This window comes from Rattus norvegicus, chromosome 2 (assembly GCF_021556685.1).
Source record: "Rattus norvegicus strain SHRSP/BbbUtx chromosome 2, alternate assembly SHRSP_T2T, whole genome shotgun sequence".
NCBI classification, from domain to species: Eukaryota; Metazoa; Chordata; class Mammalia; order Rodentia; family Muridae; genus Rattus; species Rattus norvegicus.
Window position 1 is genome coordinate 59,040,874 of NC_141535.1, and position 23,473 is coordinate 59,064,346.

Sequence of the window (23,473 nt, forward strand, 5' to 3'; positions counted from 1 at the left end):
TCCCCACCTCTCCCTGCTAGGCTTACAGTGGGCTGCCACACTGCCCCAGCGTTTACCTGAGTGCTACAGGCCCAGACTCTTCACTTTCTACTTGCACAGCAGCAGCCACGTTACTAATTGTCTGCCCAGACAGCCCTCACATTTTTCTTTTATAATAATAAAGATATAAATGACCTGCAGATGTAATACACACATAATTCCTTTTATGTTTGTGCTTTTAGGTTGCTTCAGAGAACTTTGTGCTTTGTGCTGGATGTTGCATATCCGGGATAAATTATCATACACTTGCAGGCAGTATCAGAAAGCAAGAGAAAATACGAAGATAGAAAAGGTATTTATGAGATCAAGAACAGAAAATAAACATTACTTGGAAAATTGTTGCTTAGAAGTGTTCACTGTTTGTAGTAAGCTGTTCTTTTGAACTTATCTGGTCTGACCATGTAAACTGAAAACAAAACAAAACAAAACAAAACAATTTTCTTATCCACATAGGACCTTGAGGTGGAGTTTGATTCTTGTGTGGTTGAGCACTGTTTTCATGCACTGGAATGGGCCTGTAGGATGCTACCATTCTCTCGGTTTTTTAATATGGAAGAACTTATTCAGGATATAATTTTGAGCCTTATTGGAGAACTGCCACCAATCAGAAAGGTAATATAATTATTGGTAAAGAACTAATTCTGAATAGGCCCTGATGGATTTCTGTTTTAGTTAGGGATGGTGTTGCCTTTTCCTGTTGGACTGGTTGCACTTTGAATAATACCCTCCAGGTTCAGAAAGATAGCTACTGTATGATCTCACAGGTAGACCCTAAAGCTCATTGATGCAGAGAACAGAGTGGTAGCTGCCAAGGCCGGGGGTGTGCTGGAAATAGGGAGGTCTTAGAGGTGTGGTAGACATGGCGTCTTCTCACACCTCAGTAAGTAGTCATCCTTCTCTTTCTTCTTAAGCCTCTGATATCCTCTTTGCTTCTTGGGATAATTTTCATAAATCCTCGAGGCTAACAGATCAGTGCCTCTAAGATCCATCTCAATGTAATTTTTTTCCACAGATTTTTTTAAAATGTTCATTGAGAAAAATAAACTATTTTTAGAGGGTGAGGAGGGATGAAGAGATGTTGACTAAAGGGTCCAAACTTGCATTCATAAGATGAATTAGTTCTAGGTGCTAGTGTGCAGCATGGTGACTATTATTAATGATGTGCTATGGTTTACTGACGTTTGATGAAGGAAGTAGATCTAAAGTGTTCTTATTGTGCATGTGCACACATACAGTTATTACTGCATTTGGTGATTGACATGCTAACTTGGCTGATATACTCAGCATAAATTATATATCAGATCACAGCTTCCTCTACCTTGAATATACATAATTTTGTCAAATATTTAATAAAAATGGAAGAGAGAAAAACGATGCTGATTTCTGGTAGCTTGGTTGAACAACAAAAGGGTTTTAAGTAGACATTTATGTTCTGACTTAAAGTGTTTGGAGAATTAAAAGAAGGAAGAAAAAGACTGGTGTTGCTCATAAAACATTAATTTTGTTTCTAAAGGTAGCAGAAATTTTTGTGAAAGCATTTCCCAATCCTGAGGCCATAAGGGTTCCTTTAAGAGAAAAATACCACTCACTTCAACAGAAACTCAAACATGGTGTTGTGAAAGGTATTTGCTATTTCTTAGATGTTTAATGGACCAATATTGTTGAAGATGTTCTGTTTTTAAAGGATTTATTTTTAATTATGTGTGTGTATGCCATGGGTGTACAAATGTATGTGTGTATGCCATGGGTGTGCAAATGTATGTGTGTATGCCATGGGCGTGCAAATGCATGTGTGTATGGCAGGGGTGTGCAAATGTATGTGTGCATGCCATGGGTGTGCAAATGTATATGTGCATGCCATGGGTGTGCAAGTGCCTCTGGAGACCCAGTTTCCCTGGAGCTGGAGTTACAGGCAACTGTGAACGGCCTTGATGTGTGTGCTGGGAACTGAACCCTGTCCTCTGGAGAACAGTAGTTCTGAGAACTGCTGAGCCATCCCTCTAGCTCCAAGATGCTCTTGCTTTGAAAGTATCTGTTGTCTGCCACTCAGGTATCTGAGTTTCTGCCCATCCCTAAAGGTAAAGAATGAGAAAGTGGATGTATGACCCCATTGCAGAACTAATTAGTTGGTTTGGAACTAGATGGAGCCGACTTCAGCTCTGTCAGTAACTGTGTCTTAGGCAAGTTCCTCAATATCGTTAGGCCTCATTTCCTTAATTACAATGGTAATTCTGTTACCTGGCTAATATGTATTGAGAGAGATTACACATGGCAAGAGATTTATATAAATGAACATGCCCTGTGGGAGGATCACTTGCACTCATGTCTTCAAAACCATTCTGGTCCACACAGAAGACTTTCCCCTCAGAATGAAGTGAAGTAGACCATGTGGTCTCTGTACTTCATGTATTTATTGAAAACTTTTATTTTTCTTCTTTGCCTAAAGTTACTTATGTTTTTGATTTTATCCTGTACATTGAACATGACCTTGTAGATTTTCTGTTGTGGCAAAATGTGTAGAATGCGAAGCCAGCCATGCAACCTCCCCGTCTTCTCTCCTTCCTTCCTTGTGACGATGCAGAGCAGACCTGGCCTCGCAGCGTCTTGCTTGTGCTTCAGCACCAAACCACACCAGCCACGGAGAACCTTAAACTGCCTTTTCTGTTTCCTTAACTGAAGTACTTGCACTTGCGTAGTTCTTGATACTTTTTTCTATCTTGGAAAATATTCTCTTTCTATATTAATAATGCTTAAATTTTTAATAGAAAATCTTGGGAAAACGTTATTTCTCATTACTTATTGTAAAAAAAAAGCCTTAATTTTTGCTAAAAATATTCTCTTTTTTCCCATTTAGTGAGTATAGAAAATAATATTTGTCATTGTTTATTCATAATTTTATGTCTTTTTAAGGAAAATGAGGCATTTTTATTTGCTCATTTTGTGCATTGAGGTACTTTTCAGTGACATGATTGGCCTTGAGATTCTTTACGGTACAGTTGGAACCAGCCATTTTATGAGTCTCTTCTTAACCAGTTTTGTGGAGACTTATCTACTCTAAGGCATTGACAACTTCATGAGTTAGGCTATCAGGGTGAAGGAGTTCTAAAAAGTCATATTAGCATCTACTGTTTATATCAGAAATACCTTCTTCATCTGTGGTGGGGTTTGGTTGGTTGGTTGGTAAGTTTCCAGATGGGTCTTCTGATTCACCTGTCCCAGCGTCCTGAGTTGGTATGAGATGTGCAGGTGTACATTTCCTAGCCTGGCTTACCCAAGAATTATTTCCTCTATGATAGACCTCTTAAGAAGGGGAGCGAGGGACTCTGGGTCTTTTTTTAATTATTATCTTATCTATTATTAGGGATGATGATGAAGAAGAAGAAGAATGCTCTTATTCAGCTTCTGCAGCTCTGGGAAGGGCCACAGTTTTCCAATAAATATTAAAGAAGACACAATCTGCAATAATGTGGGAATAGCCTTAGCAGTTATCTTGGTTCCATGTCTCCAGTCATAATTGGATTCCTTTCTTCCTCCTTTTCTTCCTTTCTTTCAGCCTTTTGGCCAGGGATGTTCTGGAACTTAGTGTGTAGACAAGGCTGGCCAGACCCTGTTCTGATCCTCCTGATTGTGCCCCAAGTGCTGACATTGTAGTCACGCACTACTCCAATGCCTGCCTTAAATCTTGAGTTGAAACATTTCTATAAACCATGAGAACTTCAGTTTTTTTTCTCCCTAGGTCCCCAGACTGAGGAACTGATGTCTGTGGTCATGAGGTCTGCCCATAAAGTGAGGGTGAAAGCCCTAAAACGTGTGCAGAGGAACATAGGCGCTTTTGAGATGAATATATGGGAGCCGGATGAAGAAGAAAAACCAGCTGCTGCTCCTGCCACCGCTGACACGTTTTCCCTGGGAACCAGTTTGAGCAGAAGTACACTCACCTTAGAACTGGGCAGTTCTCTGCTACACAGTGATGCAGATACCTTCTCTGAAACCTTGTCTTTTGAAGAGAAAACTTGGATACACTTGTATCAAAGGTACAACTGGGAGGTTGTAATACAAGTACCTACTTCCTCTGGAAGAGAGTGCAAATGATGAGCTTATTTCCAATCCCAGAATGCTCAACAGTATAAAGAATAAATAAGTGCCAACCTCTGTAACTCACAATGGCGTTGCAAGTTTATATATTTGAAATTCATTGTAAATATTCCTGAGATTATGGAATGCTTTTGACATCTGAGATGACAGATGAGAAGACACAATTCAGTGGGTGACCTGAGGTCTTTTTTTAAACAATCTTTAGATTTATTCAGGGTGGGCGAGGGGGTGGGGTGGGGCATTTGTTTTCATTGTGAGACAAGGTCTTATTATGTAGGCGTAGCAGGCTAGAAACTCAGAGATCTGCCTGCCTCTGCATCCTAAATGTTGGCTGGAATTAAAGGTTTGTGCCACCACACCCAGCTTAATATTTGTATTGAAACGCAAATTTAACATACTTAATTTAAAACCTAAAATATGGAATTCGGCTGTAAAGTCCAGTAAAAAAGTAAAAGTTGAAAATTTCATGCTTGATTTTTATTTTATTTTATTTTATTTTATTTTTTTAATGAGAGGTCAAAGTCAACACACTAAATACACTTCATAGACTTCCTCAGGTCACTGGGAGGAAGGGTTATGGGATTATTTGGAACATGGCGGAAGTTTGTTTTGTTTCTAGTGTTGGAGCCAGAACCCAAGCCCTTGTACATTACAGATAATTGTTACACCACTAAGCTTCCATATTTGGGCTTTATCCCTAAGACATCTCATTACATATATACAAATATCAGCCTTCCACCTCAACCAGTAAGAGAGAAAACCCACCCAGACTCAGAATGCTTCTGGTTCTAAGAATTCCAGACAATAGATACACCACTGTAGTTTGAAGTGATTGGATTGCGATGTTATGTTTCAGGGCCCAAAGGAAGGAACTTGATACTCAGCTTTAGAACGCTTCATAAATTCCTGGCTGATTCTTCCCTCTTGTATAAACCTGTGATTTGAGATCTTGAGTTTTGTTGATTTGATTAAAATTATAGTAACTGCAATGTAATATGTTCTCTTTGATTTTTTTTTTTTTCAGAGCTGGGGACTGAACCCAGGGCCTTGCGCTTGCTAGGCAAGCACTCTACCACTGAGCTAAATCCCCAACCCCCATTCTCTTTGATTTAAAAACTATATAATCAATAATAATTTTCATCTTAAGTTAAATTATCATATCTACTCCAAATGTACTTCAACAATACCTAGTAACATTTTAATAGTGTGTTCGTTGAGCAACTGTGCTTAAATACGTAGACCTACTTTGCCGGACGCTTTCGTGTTATCTAGGTAAGCAGGCATGCGCTGACCTGGGCCCAGGGACCTCACAACTTTTCTCTTACTGAGAGACCTGAGAGGCTGTGTTCTACCCTAGCACTGGGTTGAAAAGAGGCACTTGAAGGCTGGAGAGATGGCTCAGCGGTTAAGAGCACCCGACTACTCTTCCAGAGGTCCTGAGTTCAATTCCCAGCAACCACATGGTGGCTCACAACCATCTGTAAAGAGATCCGATGCCCTCTTCTGGTGTATCTGAAGACAGCTACAATGTACTTATATATAATAAATGAATAAATCTTTAAAAAAAAAAAAAAAGAAAGAAAAGAGGCACTTGAAAGCAATTGTGGCTCACAACTAATGTGCCTGCCAACAGGTTTCACAAAGCGATTTGTTTTCATTGTCATAATTTAAAAAGACTCAAGCATCTGCATAGTGGAACTCAAGGAATTGTGCTTCTTGTTTACAGTGTCACTGGGTTGAAGGAAGCAGTGGGAAAAGAACCATGGAACACTGGATGCATATTGGTGGCACATGACTCTTTGTTGACTTTAATTTTCTAAATGTTTGTTAGAGGGTTATTTTTCACCTTTAGAATGGACATTCATGTGTTTTATTTTTATTAGAGTGTGTGTGTGTGTGTGTGTGTGTGTGTGTGTGTGTGTGTGTGTGTGTGTGTGTTATGTGGGGGATGTGCACATCATGGCATTGCTGTGGAGGTCAGAGGACAGTTTGAGAGTTGGTTTTCTTCTTCCACTGTGTGGATTCCAGGGAACAAACTCAGGTCGTGAGACTTGGCTGCAAGTGCTTTTACCTGTTGAGTCATCTTGGCAGTGCCCTTATTCTTTTCCCATGGTAAACCTTATGCGAACACATTTTAATTATGCCAGTTTCCCTTTGCATATTGTACTTTAAAGATATTTATTTTTACTTTATGTGTATGTATGTGTACCAAGTACATGCTTGGCTCCTCTGGAGATAAGAAGAGGGCATTTGATTCCCTGAAACTTAAATTACAAATAGTTTTGAGCTGCCTAGTTTTAGGAGCCAAACTTAGGTCCTCTGGAAGAGCAGCTGGTGCTCTCAACTGCTAAGCTAATTCTCCAACCCCTGTTCATTCAACCTTGTAGAACAGTCTGCTTATTAGAGATCATGGAGTTCATCATGCTTCACTGAGAAGATATGCAATTGAAACACAAAAAAAGATACATGACTTGATCAATATAGAAAATATTTTTAAAATCCATTAAAAGATCAATATTAATAATTAAACAATGGCTAAGTTAATTTTGTTTTTTTTTTTATACCATAGGCATGCCCCAAGTCATATGGATTTAGCATTGGTTGGTAAGCCCAGTGATAAAAAGAAAATAAGTAATCAGAAAGAGAACCCCCAAAGGAAAGAAGATCATGAAACTTCAGGGAAAGAAGCACTTCCTGTAATCGGTGTTTGGGAATTTGAGCGTGACGATGATGAATATATGAACTTCCTTGAGCTCTTCTTGAGCTATGTTCTTGAAAGAGACCTTTGTTCCCGTGATCCTGGCATTCCATTTTTGACAAGCTTTTCTGAGCATCTTAGAGAACACGAACTTAATTCTCTACTTTTTGATGTACATACAACATTAAAACGACGCCAGAGCAAAGCCAGCAGTGACAGTGTGTATAGAGCTGGTTCCTGCTTTGCTGTCACTCCTGAGTCACAGGAATCTGAAAACCTGTTTTCTCTAAACAATGCAGGAGCCAGAAATTTAGAAAGCCAGGCCCTTTCAGCTTTAGAAGTAGGTAGCCAGTCAGGGAGCACTGCAGAGAACCCTCTACCTGAAGTCATGAACCATGAAAGAAAGGTGGGATTGTTTGGTTTAAAACAAAAGCCAATTTATAGAGCTCCAGATGACAAACGGGAGAAACCCACAGTTCAGAGGTCATCAGGCCACCCCTTTTGGATTCCCAAGTTCTTTAAAACTGGAAGACACAGTTTCCGAGTGCTTCAGTGCAGTGCTGGCCACCCTCGGGAGGACCTTCCTCTGGTACTTCAGAACTTGTTTGGTGATGCAGGGAGACTGGTAGAGTGGATGATCCGGTGGTCAGATCGGAGACTCCTCTGTGATTCTGAGGTCACTCGGTCGTCCTGTAAATACAGTCCAGTAATTCGTGTGAAGACCTCTACAGCTGCCATTCTTACCTCATTGTGGCTTCTGGAGCAACCCTACTTGGCTGCATATTCGGCAACCAATGGCATTATTAAGGTAATTACATAAGCCATCACAACAAGTGAGGAAAGTACCATTCTAGTTTAAATGAGCCGTTGTTGGCCCTGTAAAGAATGTATTACAGTAATAGCAAATTAACGACAATGTTGATCGTGCCCTGCATCACCCAGGGTATTCTTTTTCTTCTTAGAGAGATTCCTTTCATTCTTTGAGAAGATTACAGTGAAGGTGCTTCAGTGAAGCTCTGAGGATTTTACTTTTTATGTTTCTTTATGTTATTTGTGCACAGTAAAAAGGGAAGAAAACACTTTCTTAACATTATAAATGTCTTCACATTTCTTTTTTTTCTCTTTTAAATTTCAGGCGTTAGTTGATAAAGGGCTACTTTTTTTTTGTTGTTACTGAAGTTTTCAGCAAATGCATTAGGGGATGTTTTTATTTATACTCTTGAGACAAAGGTTGGAAAATTTGACCCAGAAAAATAGCTATGGAGGAGCAATGCTTACCAGTACTTCTTTAGCATGTTGATGGCAAAGACCTTCATTCTAAAACAGTGTTGAAGAAGTGTGTGTGTGTGTGTGTGTGTGTGTGTGTGTGTGTGTGTGTGTGTGTGTACATTTGTTTTTTTTAAATGAATTTTTCTTGTCTTTTAAAAAAATATCCGGGCTGGAGAGATGGCTCAGCAGTTAAGAGCACCCGACTGCTCTTCCAGAGGTCATGAGTTCAATTCCCAGCAACCACACGGTGGCTCACAACCATCTGTAAAGAGATCTGATGCCCTCTTCTGGTGTGTCTGAAGACAGCTACAGTGTACTTATATATAATAAATGAATAAATCTTTAAAAAAAATCCATTTCTGTTATTTTAAGGTATGAAGTTTATGTAAAATGAGGGTACTTGTTTTCTTGAAATGTGTATTTCTAGGTGATGCATGTCTGAATTAGTACTTGTATTGTTTTACATAATTTTCCTGTGTGTGTGTGTGTGTGTGTGTGTGTGTGTGTGTGTGTGTGCGCGCACACGCGTGCGTGCATGGTGGTTTTTGCCTGTATGTATGTCTGTACACCACACACATGCAATGACCGAGGAAGCTAGAGAAGGTGTTAGATCTTTTGAGCTGGAGTTGTAGATGGTGGTAAGCCATGAAGTGGTTGCTGGGAGTGAAATCAAACCCAGGTGCCCTGGGAGAGCAGCCAGTGCTCTTAAATGGAGTCATCTCTCCAGCCCAGTCACTTGTATTTTTTAGGTGCCTGTGTTTTAACTCTATGTAATCATGAAATTTTGTGTCTGGGGGGGAGGGGGGAGGGAGGGAACATGTATATGTTCACTGAGGCCTGAGGTGAAACTCAGATGTCATTTCTCAAGTGCTGTCCATCTAGGTTTTTCAGACTGGGTCTCTCACTGGCCTGGAACTTGTTAGGAAGATTGGCTGGTTGGCCAGCAAACCCAGGGATCCTCTCTACCTGCCCATGACTGGAGTTACAGCTTTGTGCCAATACCCCTGGCTTTGTTGCATGGGTTCTAGGGGGTCTAACCTAGTTCTTTGTGCTTACATGGTAAGGGATTTGAGGACAGAGCTGTCTCTCCAGTTCTCAGATGTCATCATCATGGCAAGCAGAGGGGGATGAGTGCATCCGTTTTTACTGCTGCTGTTTTATGGCCAACAACAAATTATTATAGGTTAAATATGTGGAAGAGTGGTTTTGTTCCTTTTCCTTTTTTAAAAATCCCCTGAAGGGGGCTTTCTCTGTGTATTCCTGACTGGCTTGGAACTCACTGCTGACTAGGACTGGCCTTGACCTCGGAGGCTTCTGCCTTCCAAGTGCTGGGTTGAGGATAAGCACTAACACTGGCTGGCTGAAGAATGGTTTCTTTTTGTGCTTTATGTAGGAGGTCAAACTTACTCTTTCCAGGTAGACGAAAGATTTGACCATTACTTCTAAAACAAATAATTGGATGTACAAGTGTGGTAAATAATGAATGTATAAAAGAATCAGTTCTAAGTAGCATATGAATGATGTAAAAGTATGCTTTTAAAAAGTAGTGTAATACTCCATATAAAATTCTAAAGTGGTTTCTTTAGGTTCTAGAGAATCATTGCACCAAGTCTCAAGTGACAGCTGAGAGGGAGAGCAACACTGATGGAAATGCTGACTCTCCAATTCCAGTAGCAGCTCAGACTGGAGCTGAGGAGAGGAGTGACCAGGATGAATGCTGTCAAGGCATCTGGAAGTAAGTGGCTATGTGTGTCCTCCTTTTCAGTAGAGTCTGTTGGCTTAGGAAGATTTGAGCTTAGCAGAATGAAAAGAAGGGGCATTTCTTTAAACTACAGGGACAGAATGTAAGCTTCCTCAAGTACCTGGAATTCATTGGGAACTGTGCTTCTTGCACATTGCTCTAGCAGGAACTAATTCCTTCTGAAAGGCCCCTTTACTATGCGACAACGGTAGGAGCAATATTACTTGAGAATAGGTTTCCGTCACTCTGTTGATAAACATGAGTTAGGCAGCTTACAGAGAAAGGGTTTATCTGGCCCACTGTATTAGAGGTTCCACTTTATGACTGGTGGCCATATTGCTTTAAGCCACAGGATATCACAATGGAAGTACATGGTAGGGAAAACCACCCACTTCTTGGTCAGGAAACAAAAAAGAGGAAGGACCAGGACTTATCATCCTGTTCAAACGCACTCATTCGGCAACCTGTGAACCTCCGCAGGATTCCTACCTCTCAGAGCCTGCTGCCTGCACCTCCCAGCAGTGCTGTTCTGTGAGCTAAGGCTTGGACAGCGGTAGCCTCGGGAAGGACAGTAACCTGTGTATGACAAATCATTGGCAAAACCATGAAGACTCATTTAATTTTAGATAAGTTAAATTTACTCCAGTGTTTTGAGTAAATGAAAGCTAGGCCCTTCCATGTATCAGAAATATAAGAAACATTTTTTAAAAGGCTTAGAAAATATGGAAATGAAGTTTTTTTATTGTTGAAAAATGAATTGAATGTTGAGAAATTGTTTGTCTCCAAGAATGGGTTCTAATTTTCATGGTTATGTTTTGTTAGCAGAATGCCAGCTGAAGCAGAAAACCGTGAAGTGAAATCAACTGACGATGAGATTCTTCCTGTAACTCATAGGACTGAGAAAGAATGTGTAGACGCTGACGAGCGTCATTCAGAAGGAGAGTCATTTACACAGGATGAAATGGGTGTGCACATCTTAGACCCCGAAGGTCAGCTCACACAGGACACAGCTTCTATCAGCACTACTAATTTATAATTAATGACATCTAAAGTAACTCTTTTATTCTTAAATATATTTGCCTAGAACATAGCTTAGAACTAAAAGATTAAAGTGTTATTTTTTGAAATGCAAAGCATATTAACTCATAGATTGATTTTCAAATAAAACCGAGAATGTGCAAGACATTATTTTTATGTCGGTAGGTTTCTGAGCTGACCCTCTTACCATGCCTGGGTAGTGATTATTAGCCTCTTGATTCCTGTGAACTAGTTGTGGGCCTTTTCCCAACAGTCACACTGGAAACAACTCCAGGAGCTATTCTTGGACTTACACAAAACTAATGCAAAGCCTCTCAGGGCTCTCCTGGCATTTACCTGGTGAAGTAGTAGTTTCTAGGTATTTTTGCAATGTATTTGTATGTTAGAAATATTTCTGTCATATAATTTCCTGCAGTATCTCCTAAATCTTAGAGAAGTGGTGAAAAGTTTATTTTTAAAACTCAGCATTCCCTTCATTTCTACTCCATCTAGAAGGATCTGTTGGGAGCCCCAGAGTCCCTGATGCTGTCACCCGCTGGCCAGTGTCCCAGCTCTCAGAGGTAAGCTGGTGAGCAACACATGAACATGTGACTGTGACTTGGTGCTTGAGTGACAGCGAAGGTACTTACCCCCTGTACCCGATGTTAGGCACAGCTGCTGTCTGCCACAGGTGCACTGACCTGTAGGAGTGCGCTGAGTTCCTTTCTCCTGTGCTTTCAGACACTGAACTGTTCCGTTTCCTAAAGTACTTCATTAATCTGGTCAATAGTGTGAGCATGTCCTTGCTCATGAAGTGGGGTCCAGTTTCAGTTTGGCAGTTTCGATTTATTATTTGTTTTTTCAAAACCAAATTTCTAAGTGGAACATAGATCTTTTCTGTTAGTTTAACATTTATTTTTAAAAAGCATTAGTTTTCCCTCATTTTGTGGTAGTTTTCACAAGTTAATTTCCACGTGAGTTATAAGACAGTCTACAGGCGACACCTCATCTTTCTGCTTTAGTAGACTCAGCAGCTCATCCTGGTGGGGGCTAAGGCAGTTCACATGTGGAAGGATCACTCGTCTCGTCACTTGCCTTTCAGACTGCTATTTAATGTAAAATTCAAAATACACAGCAACAGCTGTGCATATGGGTTTCACCTCTTTTCATTGTGGGTGTGGGCACTGTTGACTTTCACAGCATTCCACAGAAGAGGCTCAGTGTTCCAGGAAAGAACCATTGGAGACCAGCGTGGATACAAAATTGACAGAACAGAAAGGGTAAGGAAAAGAAAGTATGACACTTGTCTTTGTCACTTTTCTGTTTCTGTGAAGAAATATCATTACTAAGGCAACTCTTGTAAAACCAGCCATTTAATTAGATGCCTGCTTACAGTTTCAGAGTCCATGATCATTGGACAGCATTGGAACAGTAGCTGAGAACTTTACATCCTGATCCACAGGCGGGGGAAGAGGGAGAGGGAGAGGGAGAGGGAGAGGGGGAGGGGAAGGGAGAGGGAGAGGGGGAGGGGAGAGGGGGAGGGAGAGGGAGAGGGGGAGGGGAAGGGAGAGGGAGAGGGAGAGGGCCTGCCATAGGCTTTTGAAACCTCAAAGCCCAGTGACAAAGCCAGCGACCAAGGCCACACCTCCTCCACCCAGGCCGGCTCCTAAGATCTCCACTAATTAGAGACCAAACATTCAAACATAGTGTATAGGGACCTTTCTCACTCCCAACTACAACAACATGATTATAATTGGTTTTTTAATCTTAGTGAAGTTTTCAGGCAGTTTTCTTAATTATATATTTTAGGTTGGTATTATTACTTTTATTTATAACGACAGTGAATTGTTTTTGGTTATGTAATCATTAGTAGAAGTAATCATTTCTTTTTTGCCTTTGCCGTTTTGTCACTTGGCCTTACCTAAATGAATTCTTCTGAACCTATAAAGAAGTCAGGGTTTGTTCATCTACTGACTAGCGAAGTTCCTGTCCACACTGTTACACTTTTATTGAGTAAATACCAAGCCGTGTGCACCATAATACACATGGCCTTCATTGTTGTATGCTGCGTTCTGTCCATTAGGGCTCAGCACAATGGCATAGTTTATTTCTGGCACATCACTGTTTTGGGGAGAGGAGAAAATTTTAGAACTTTAGAAAATGTAGGGGCTGGTGGATAGTCGAGCCTGTCACATAAGCACAAGGACCTGCGTTTCATCCCTCTGGTCATGTGAAAAGCGGGCATGACAGTGCTCACTTATGATTCTAGTGCTGGGTTAGTACAAGTGGGCAGATCCTTAGGACCTGCTGGCCTGACAGCCTAACCTAATTGCTGAGGCCCTGATCCCCAGAACAGAGTGAACACTTCCTGAGGAACGACACCCAGGGACTGGCCTCTCTGTCTATGCACATGCTACCACACACCGTCCTACACAAACCACACGTGACAAGGAAGGGGTTTCACCATGTCTGTTGTCTCTGTTTTTCTCCTCTTCTCCCCCCCTCCCTCTCTCCTCCTTTCTTCCCTTCCCCCCTTCAACTTGACACAAGCCATACTTATCTGGGAAGAGGAACTCAGCTGAGAAACGCTTATCTGATTGCTTATAGCTAATGTATAGGGCATTTTATTGATTAATGATTGATATGAGAAGAACATATCACCCCCAAGCAGTTGGTCCTGGATTGTCTAAGAAAACAAAGTGAGCAAGCCAGGAGGAGCAAGCCAGTAAGCAGTTTTACTCCATAGTCTCTGCTTCGGTTCCTGCCTCCGGGATCCTACCCTGGCTTCCTGTGACGTGAAGTAAAACATTTTCTTTGCCAAGTTAGTTTGCCTAGTTTTTAATCACAGCCATAGAAACCTAACTAAAACACTTGTAAGAAAGTTAACATCAGACATCTTTTTTCCTCAGATCACGGATTTTTTTTTCTATTTTGAAAAGTTAATACAATATTTTTGTTTGTTTGTTTGTTTGTTTGTTTGTTTTGTTTTTGAGACAGGGCTTTACTATGTAGACCTAGCTGGCCTAGAACTTGAGTCGACCAGCCTAGTCTCAAATTCATAATCTGCATGCTTCTGCCTCTCAAGTGATGGGACTAAAAGTGTGTGTGTGTCAGGACAGCCAGCTGGAACATTTTTCCCTTAGGTGCTATGGATTGTTTCTAGGGCCTTACACATTATGGACAAGCACTTTACAAATGAGCTGTATCTCCTGTCCACTAAAGAATAAACTTAAAGTCCTGTGATGCCATCATAAGTATTAGTATTAACTGTTTGTATTTGTAAAAAAATCAATCTTCACAGTTTCAAATATAGCAGATTCTTTGCTCTAAGTGAAGTACCATTTACTTTACACAACTGTGGGTCATCGGTGGTCATGTCCTCTAGGTTTAGGTTGTATTTTTGTTGCTAAACAGTCAGTGCTGCTCAAGTTGTGTATTAAGTCATCGAGTCTTCGCTGTTGTTTGGATCTGGGACTAATTACTACGGAGACCAGTGTAAACAGATGTGATTCTGAGTGAGCATTGCAGCATTATGAGGGAGTAGATTGTGGCAGAGCAGAAGTCATGTGTGCACCTAGAAAGTGTGAGGATTACATGCTCCTAATCATGCATTTCTATTTGTAGTACGAGCGAAGCCTTGCCAAAATCCGAACATAGCATTCCTCACTCACTTTGCATAGATGCAAATTCAGAAACTTCTAGGTAAGAATTTTTATCTGCTGTACAATTTTGAAATCATGTTTTAAAAATAAGAGAATATACCTCTTGTGTCAGCCTGAAATAATTGCTAAATGTTTGTTCTAAACACTAAGAAAATAAGTAAAAGCAATATGATACATTGAAAACTCAGCATAGGTATAAAGTTTTGACACCTTAAGAAATTATTTACAGATTTTCCTATATCTGTGCTTTAAAGAAATGAATTATGTTAGGACAGTCTTTTCAGAAAAAAAAATCCAGTACTAGATACATTACTGAAATATTGTTCCCATTCATCTTCTGATCCCTAATATAAAAAATGCTTTTAGCTCATTTTAATATTCTTTCCTTCATTTTGCAGTACTGGGTGTTGAAGCTAAAGCCTCAAACAGGCTAGATAAGCCGTCTACCACTGAGCTACCTTAACCCAGTACTGTCTGAGACCAGAGGAGAGAGGTCAGGCTGCTGTGCTGAAGACTTCATTATCTCTAGGCTTATCCTCTTGGCCTTTGTAGGTTCTTCTACAAGAGTTAGTCAAATGCTTATAAAATTTGCAGAGTTAGAAGGAAAATTCAGTACAGTTTTATATAGAAAAAATTCTCAGACTTGATCTCATTGCTGATGAAAGTGAAGCCCAGTAAAGTTGTGTTAAAATCGTCACATCAATTGTGCTGTCTGTTTTCCTGATTAACTATATAAAGGCAGTTCTGGTGTAAAGCATGCTCCCTGTACAACAAGGGGAAAATGATAGTGCTGGAAGGGAATGAAGGAGTGTCTGCCATTGTGTCTCCTCTGCTCTGAAACAGGACTGTTTATTTGAATACTATACTTGCCTGTTCCCTTATTTAGTTGATGAAATTTATTTGCATAGAAAATATTGGAAGTCTAGGTGGGGTGGTATATGCTTTTAATCCCAGCACTTGGGATACAGAGGCAAGCAGAGCTCTGTGAGTTTCAGGTTAACCAGGGATACATATAGAGACCTTATGGAAAGAAAGAATAGGGGTAGGAGGAGAAAAAATAAAACACTGGAGACTTAATATATTTAAGGAATCATTTCTTTTTTTTTTTTTTCTTTTTTTCGGAGCTGGGGACTGAACCCAGGGCCTTGCGCTCCCGAGGCAAGTGCTCTACCGCTGAGCTAAATCCCCAACCCCAAGGAATCATTTCTTAATAATTGTTTTACCCAAAAAATAAGACCTAAGATCTTGCCTTGGTCTTTAATTTTTTGTTTTAAATAAAATATTTTTGTTACCATTTATTATAAATGAAGACTCTGGTTTGTTTGAAAACGAAATGTTCACATTCTGTGCTTTTGTGTTTAATAATTCCCAGAAGTAATTTATGCTGATAACCCAGGAATTAAACTTTTTTATCCTTTTTTTTCTTGTCTTAACTCTCTTTTCCATCTTTAATCTTAGTGAAAACTATTCTTAAGTCAGTGCTGTTGATAAGGAGGACTGTGCAGGTCTCAGACTCAGATGCTTTCAGGACCAGGGTGGGCAGTCGTGGGGGTAACATCACTGACAGACAAGACAAGGCCTTCTGATGATGGGTACTGTGGAGCCCTGAAAAATACGTCATTGAAGCCCTCAAGTCCAAGAAAAAAAATAGTGTCTAAATATTTAGACAACCAATTGTTTTGGGGTTTTTTTGGTTGTTGTTGATTAATGTTTTTATTAAATGTTTTTACACAGTGCACAGATTTCTGAACTTAAAGATAAACCATCCACAGTTCCACCCCTCATGTCAAACGGAGCCCAGGTTACTTCACAAACATCTCAGAAGACTCAGGGAAATGACCACAGGGTTCAGTTACCAGATTCTTCTGATTCTGTTAGGCAGATGCTCCAAGATGAAATGTTTAAATTAGTTCAGGTGAGCATGTGGCTATGTAAGTAAATCTCCACCTTATATACAATTTAACCGATTAATAGAAACAGACTAGTCAAAGTGGAATTCCATGCATTTCTCTGTTCTTAAGAGTCATCGGATGTCATTCAACATTCGAGAATGGCTCTAACTGCTTGCTATCTTTGTTTCAGTGTTTTCAAGATCTCTTTTTGTTTTGTTCTAGCTGCAGCAGATCAATTTTCTGAGCCTGATGCAAATAGTAGGACCATCTGTTGCTAATCTCCCAGACACGCAGCGACTTGTTCAGCAGGCTCAGTCTGTGCATTTCGGGGAAAGCCAAGTAGCAAACCCCACAAGGAGTGATTGTATTGAAGTCAACAGCGGACAGAAACTTCTTGCTAAACCACAATCCATGGGAGAGTGCACCAGGCATCCTGGCAAGAGCAGCCCACCAGGCCATGAAAGAATTAGCCAACCTGATCAAGATAGTAATGGAGAGACACAGGTAATTCACACAGAGATACTAACAGGACTGAAGGGACAACCCAGTGGGGAGAGACAGGTAATTCACACAGAGATACTAACAGGACTGAAGGAATAACCCAGTGGAGAGACACAGGTAATTTCACACAGAGATACTAACAGGACTGAAGGGATAACCCAGTGGAGAGACACAGGTAATGCACACAGAGATACTAACAGGACTGAAGGAATAACCCAGTGGCAGTGTTTGTTAAAGGCTTGAGCTCTTTCCTCAGAACCAGTGTTAAAAAGTCAGGCATGGTGTACATCCTTATAATCCCAGCGCTGGGGAGGTAGTGACAGTCAGATCCCTGGGGCTTACTGGCAAGAGCCTAACTTGCTGTGTGAGTACAGGCCAATGAGAGAGCCTGTTTTAAAGCAACAGAAAACAGCAAAAGAACGGTGATGGCACCCGAATGACACCCAAGGTGTGACCTCTACCTGCACACATGCGCTTACATTCTATTCCGGTTTTATTTCTGTTCCTGTTGCACAATATCCTGACAAAAGCAACTTGGGGGAGAAAGGGTTTATTTGGGCTTGCTGTTCCAGGCTGTTGTCTGTTATTAGGTCAGGAACAGAAAACAAAGGCAGGCCTTACTTATGCTCTGCTCCCCTCCTCCACTTTCACACAGCTCAGGACCCCCCTGTCTAGGGAATGGTCCCACGAACTATGGGCTGGGTCTTCCCATGTCAGTCAACTTAATTAAGACAGTCTTTCACAGAGATGACCATAGGCCAACTCAGTATAGACAACCTGTTAATTAAAACTTTTTTCTGGTGATTCTAAATTATCTCGAGTTGATAATTAAAGCTAATCATACACATGAAGTAGATAGCATTTATATCCTCGGTTAATCTTTGGCTTTTTGTTATTTGAATAAATGTATTTTTTAGTATTTTTTCTAAGATAGTATTTATTCAAATCATACTGAATATTATTTACAAAATAAGGAACTTGTATTCTAAATTTATGTAATATTTTCTTTCAGGATATTGCACATGAGAGTACTCCCTTGGGTCGATCAGATGGCCAGCCTAAGCCGAGATGGCGAACTGGAGCATCTCGAAGCTGCGCTCCTGCTTGCCTTCCCCACGTTCCTGGTGGAGAGGGTGGCCTCCAGCTCTTGTTCACAGCTGCTGCTGTGCAGAAGACGCCTCAGCTGATTCCACCCACCAGAGCCGCCACTGCTGGGAGTGCTTTCCCTTTGCTTCATTTTCAGCCCAAGCATGAATTCAAGCCCCTGCCCTTACCTGTAGGAAGAATTCCAGGAGCTCCTTCCAGGCCCCAGGCCCAACCAAAAGAGGCTTGGGGCCTGTCTGACCCTTGTCAATCTCCCGTGTCTCAGAGAATGGTGCATACCATGCCACCATCTCCTTCAGGTTCAAGCCAGTACTATAATGCTCAGGCCATGAGAAAAGCCGAGACTGTGCTCCCAGGCATCCCCAAGCATGAGAACTTGGATCAGTGCACTGGGCAAGAGTCCGTGACACCGCAGCAGGATTCCTCAGTGTTTATAAAGCCAGGAAGTGTATTCGATGTTACACCAAGGCCCCCTGAGACGGCTCTTCAGAATTCTTTTGGACTTCCTTTATTACACCTTCAGTTTAAGCCTTCTTATGTATTCTCCATGCCATCGAGAGCGGCATTAGGTAGCTTTCCCTCAGTACCTGGCACAGAAGGAACAAAACATCCTCAACTATCATTACTTCATCCATGCTTGCCGCCAGAGAATACGGTAATGACTTTGTGTGCTGATCGAAAAGCTGAATCCTGTGTTTTCCCATGCTGTAAATATTTGCTGTATTTACAGGAACACACATTTGAAAGCTCTAGAAAATGTTTTGACATCTATTTATTTTGGGTGTGAGTACATGTCTTAGGGTTACTACTGCTGTGATTTTAAAAAAAAGTGACCAAAGGAACTTGAGGAGGAGAAGTTTTATTTGTCTCATACTTAATTATCGCTATTCATCGAAGTCAGGACAGGAACCCAAGCAGGGGAGGAACCTAGAGCAGGAGCTGGTGCAGAAGCCATGGAGGGTGCTGCTTACTGGCTTGCTTCCCCTGGCTTGCTCAGCCTGCTTTCTTACAGAACCCAGGATTACAAGCCCAGGGGTAGAACCACTCACAGTGCACTGGCCCCTCTCATGTTAATCATAATTAAGAAAATTCCCTACAAGCGTGCCTAGAGTCCAGTCTCAAGATATTTTCTTAATTGAGGTTCCCTCCTCTCCGGTGACTATATTGTGTCATGCTGACATAAAACTACCCAGCACAGTGTGCACACATGTACGTGCCATGAGCAAGCACACACTGGAATATTAAAGGACAGCTTGTGCGGACTAGTTCCCTGCTACCCTGTGGGTTCTGGGAATCACACTCAAGTCACCAGGCTGGGCACAAGCACTTTTACCTGCTGAGCTGTTGTCTCAGCCCATTTCTTTCTTTCTTTTTTTTTTTTTTTTTTTTTATTAACTTGGGTATTTCTTATTTACATTTCGAGTGTTATTCCCCTTCTCGGTTTCCGGGGAAACATCCCCCTAATCCCTCCCCCTCCCCTTCTTTATGGGTGTTCCCCTCCCCATCCTCCCCCCATTGCCGCCCTCCCCCCAACAATCATGTTCACTGGGGGTTCAGTCTTAGCAGGACCCAGGGCTTCCCCTTCCACTGGTGCTCTTACTAGGATATTCATTGCTACCTATGAGGTCAGAGTCCAGGGTCAGTCCATGTATAGTCTTTAGGTAGTGCTCAGCCCATTTCTTAAGAGAGTTCTTTGTTCTAGACAACAGCATAAAAGTCAGGTTTAAAATAATTTTTTTTTCTTTTTTTTGGAGCTGGGGACTGAACCCAGGGCCTTGCACTTACTAGGCAAGCGCTCTACCACTGAGCTAAATTCCCAACCCCTAAAATAATTTTATGTTTTAAATATTTTAGGTATTTTGTATACCTGCCAGAATCTGCATCCTCTTATACCTGTTTTTTTCCTCCACAAAGAAGATACAAGTAAAATAAATTTACCATGTACTCTATGTGTGTGTGTGTGCGTGCGTGCGTGTGTGCGTGCGTGTGTGTGTGTAGGTGTGTGTGTAGGTGAGTGTAGCAAGTGCATATAGTGTGTTTGAAGTGTCTGGCAATAGTAGTCTCCTCAGATTTGTTTGAGACAAGAGTTTTAAGTGCATGCCAGCTGTCAGTAGCACCCCATGGGAAGAGACAGTAGCTTTGTAAGTTTACCAGTCCTCACAGATCCCACCCTGATTGATGCAATTAGGTCGGTTAATAGCACACACTAGGGTAGCAACCCAGGAACTTGTGCTGTGGTATAATTTACTTCTTGCAGGGGCTACCATGAAGAGAAGTAGTTATTCATTGGGAGAAGTATTAACCATGCCTCCTTTCCTTGACATCTGATGAACAGAAGAGAGATTAATGATGTGAAAATTTTATTATTTTGAGAATAATTTTAAAGTTTGTTTACTAGAATAATATGCTAAACCCCCAAATCTTCTGAAACCCCTGTTTAGGGATCACCCCTGTTTAGGGATCACCCCTGTTTAGGGATCATCAGAATATGCTGATATGTTTACTCCATCTATACTTATTACATTTTGCATTGTATTTACAGTCAATTAAATGTCATACATATTATATTGCCTCATGGGGAGGAAGATTTTATATGGAAATGCAGTTTAGAAAGTGGGGACTTCAAGGTGACTCAGTTGAGGGCCAAGGAGGCATCCATTTGCCGTACTGACTGAGCATGCTCCAGGCCCTGAGTTAGTTTCCAGGGGAGAAAATAAAAAGTCCTGTATGGAACTTTCACAGCCCTCTCTCGCTGTCTAGGACATGGAAGCCTCTCCTGTCCAAGTTCAGTCGTTGGATTGGATATGTTCTGTCTCTTATGTGTCTTAGCTCAATTTAAATGTTTCATTTGTTTTTCCACACAATTGTGTATTTGAATTATGTTTTCTTTTTGTAGTATAAGAAGCCCCAGCTTATCCCACTTGAAAACCTCCTGGCATTTAAAAGAAGCCAACAAAAACTAGCACACAATGTATTTGAACAAGGCGATTCTGCCCATCTTCAGTTTCTAAAGGTCAATATGGAAGCACCTAAAATAACACAAGGAAAGAAGAGGCAAGTTCTGTTGACATGTCATCTGATAAGTTGTGTACCAAGGTCATGAAGATGGCTCTGCTTCAGTCCCTTCACAGCACACAACTACATGTAATTAGTAGTGTCCTTGTCATTTGCCATGTGTGTAAATTAATCTTACAGTTTGGAAAGATGAACTCTATTATAAGAAATGTGATTTTTTTCCTCCCTCTCCATTTTTCTTAAAGTTTTCCTCCTTCCCTTTCATGGCTGGAGTGTTTTCTCTGTGTTTCTGTAGCACAAATCTTTGGGATCAGGTAAAATTTCATGTACAGTTAAGTACTTTGAACCAGTCTTTATCTTTGCCCGCTTTACCGTATATCCCTAAACTGTTACACGGTAGGAGAGTAGTGATGAATGAAGTGTTTATGTCCACACACACGGGGAGTGTGAGTGTGGAGCAAGGCTGCTGGAGACAGACTGCAGAGCACGTACTATAGCCTTGGCCCTGCAGTGGCCGTCCAAGGTGTGTGGGAGTACTTTATGCAAATAGAACGTGTGTTTAAATGCTGGCCTTTCCGCCTCGAGTGCTCCTTGCTGAGGTTTTTATTGAGCCTCTTCATGGAGCTTACTGGAGATTTTTCCATAGGGTTTCTGGCACCAGAAGAGCTTGAAACTGTTTAGAAGGTATATATCTGTTCTCGGATTCTAGTGTCTAGGTCCGAGTACTTGGTTCAGTGGCAGCTGCAATTGTTTATATCTAGCAGAGTATCATTAGTTAAATCTTTGTGAAATGGATTTTCAGCAGCTGTTTTCATGTAGCAAAACACAGATGAGAACCTAAGATTACTATAAAGGAAACCATGTTCTAACCGTTGTCTTCAACAGGCAAAGCAGACGAGCTGAAAGGGAGCTGCAAGAAAGAAGGGCTCAGAAGCCCAGAAGAAAGCCAAGTGTTAGTTTCCGACCAGATGATTCCCTCATTAGTAATGAGTCAGAAGTCCCCATGGAACCCAAGGTACAGAACAGCTACAGGAGACTCTTCCCTCACTTGCATGGAGCAATTTGGTGGGTTTTTTTTGTGGCTGTGGCCTGGTTGCTGGAGTGTCAGGCCATGGCATGGAGAGTCTAGCCATCATAGTACATGAGAGCCCTGCTGATTCCCTCCACAAATGAACACCCTCTTTTTTTTTTGTTTAAGTTGGATGTTTTTTATTTACATTTCAAATGTTATTCCCTTTCCCGGTTTCCTGTCCATAAGCCCCCTATCCCCTCTCCCATAAGGATATCCCCCCTATACACCCCCATTTACCACCACCCCTGACATTCCCCTGCACTGGAGGTCCACCTTGGCAGGACCAAGGGCTTCCCCTTCCACTGGTGCCCAACAAGGCCATCCTCTGCTACATATGCATCTGGAACCGTGGATCAATCCATGTATAGTCTGGGTAGTAGTTTAATCCCTGGGATCTCTGTTTGGCTGGCATTGTTGTTCTTATGGGGTTGCAAATCCCTTCAGCTCTTTCAATCCTTTCTCTGATTCCTCCAACTGTGGTCCCATTTGAAGTTCAATGGTTTGCTGCTGGCATTCACCTCTGTATTTGACATGCTCTGACTGTGTCTCTCAGGAGAGATCTACATCTGGTTCCTGTCAGCATGCACTTCATAGCTTCATCCATCTTATCTAGTTTTGGTGGCTGTATATATATGGGTCACGTGGGGCAGGCTCTGAATGGCCATTCCTTCAGTCTCTGCTCTAAACTTTGCCTCTGTATCCCCTCCTATGGATATATTTGTTGCCCCTTTTAAGAAGGAGTGAAGCATCTGCATTTTGGTCATCCTTCTTGAACTTCATGTGGCCTGGGACACCCTCTTTTTATGGAGGTGAAAAATAACTGGATAACACTCTGAAAAGGCTCGGCTTAGAGCCTCTGCCTGGTGACTAGCTGTGTATGATGTCACTCTGGGCTTTTTCTCTGTCTTAATGCATATAATGATCATTTTCTGTCCAGAGTTATCCAGATAGATTTGCTATGGAACCTATATTATAAGTCAAACCTATTTAACTGTTCATTCATTTTGGAACAAACATTGAAGAGATACAGAATTTAATTTTTGAATATGTTCTTAAAGCTATGCTTCTTCATTAAGTCCTAATGAGCATGTCTGGAGGCACTTAGTCAAATGTCTTTTGAGTCCATTGAGAACTTTCGCAGGACAGGGATACAGTCTGAGCATTAAGTCTATTCAGCTGTGGAGACTTGTACATGGTAATTATAATTAGTTAAGCTGGTATTAAATTGGTAATGTTATTTTCTATTACTTGTGGATTTCATGAACAGTTTGTACAGTTGCTTTGACAAAATAAATAACTTAATAGAGTAAGTAGTTTTACCTAACATGATAGAAATTGAATATGTAAAGAATTCAATCTTCATAGCTA

At 41.2% G+C, this 23,473-nt stretch overlaps 1 protein-coding gene across 9 annotated transcripts in view; it reads left to right on the plus strand.

The window, feature by feature from the left end:
- Cplane1 (ciliogenesis and planar polarity effector complex subunit 1) overlaps nt 1–23,473 on the plus strand; it is a 100,179-nt gene that overhangs the window by 39,984 nt on the left and 36,722 nt on the right. For 3 of the 9 annotated variants that reach the window (XR_015662721.1, XM_087621753.1, XM_087621760.1), the window contains 16 exons: nt 222–331; nt 493–651; nt 1,553–1,661; nt 3,776–4,073; nt 6,704–7,640; nt 9,688–9,836; nt 10,665–10,831; nt 11,373–11,440; nt 12,060–12,139; nt 14,484–14,561; nt 16,256–16,436; nt 16,636–16,917; nt 17,927–18,673; nt 19,873–19,941; nt 20,915–21,072; nt 21,919–22,048. Coding sequence is in view for 7 of the 9 variants with exons in the window: in XM_087621753.1 (XP_087477879.1) it covers nt 222–331; nt 493–651; nt 1,553–1,661; nt 3,776–4,073; nt 6,704–7,640; nt 9,688–9,836; nt 10,665–10,831; nt 11,373–11,440; nt 12,060–12,139; nt 14,484–14,561; nt 16,256–16,436; nt 16,636–16,917; nt 17,927–18,673; nt 19,873–19,941; nt 20,915–21,072; nt 21,919–22,048 (3,722 nt within the window). In the remaining 2 variants the exon portion in view is untranslated. 9 annotated transcript variants of the gene reach the window in all.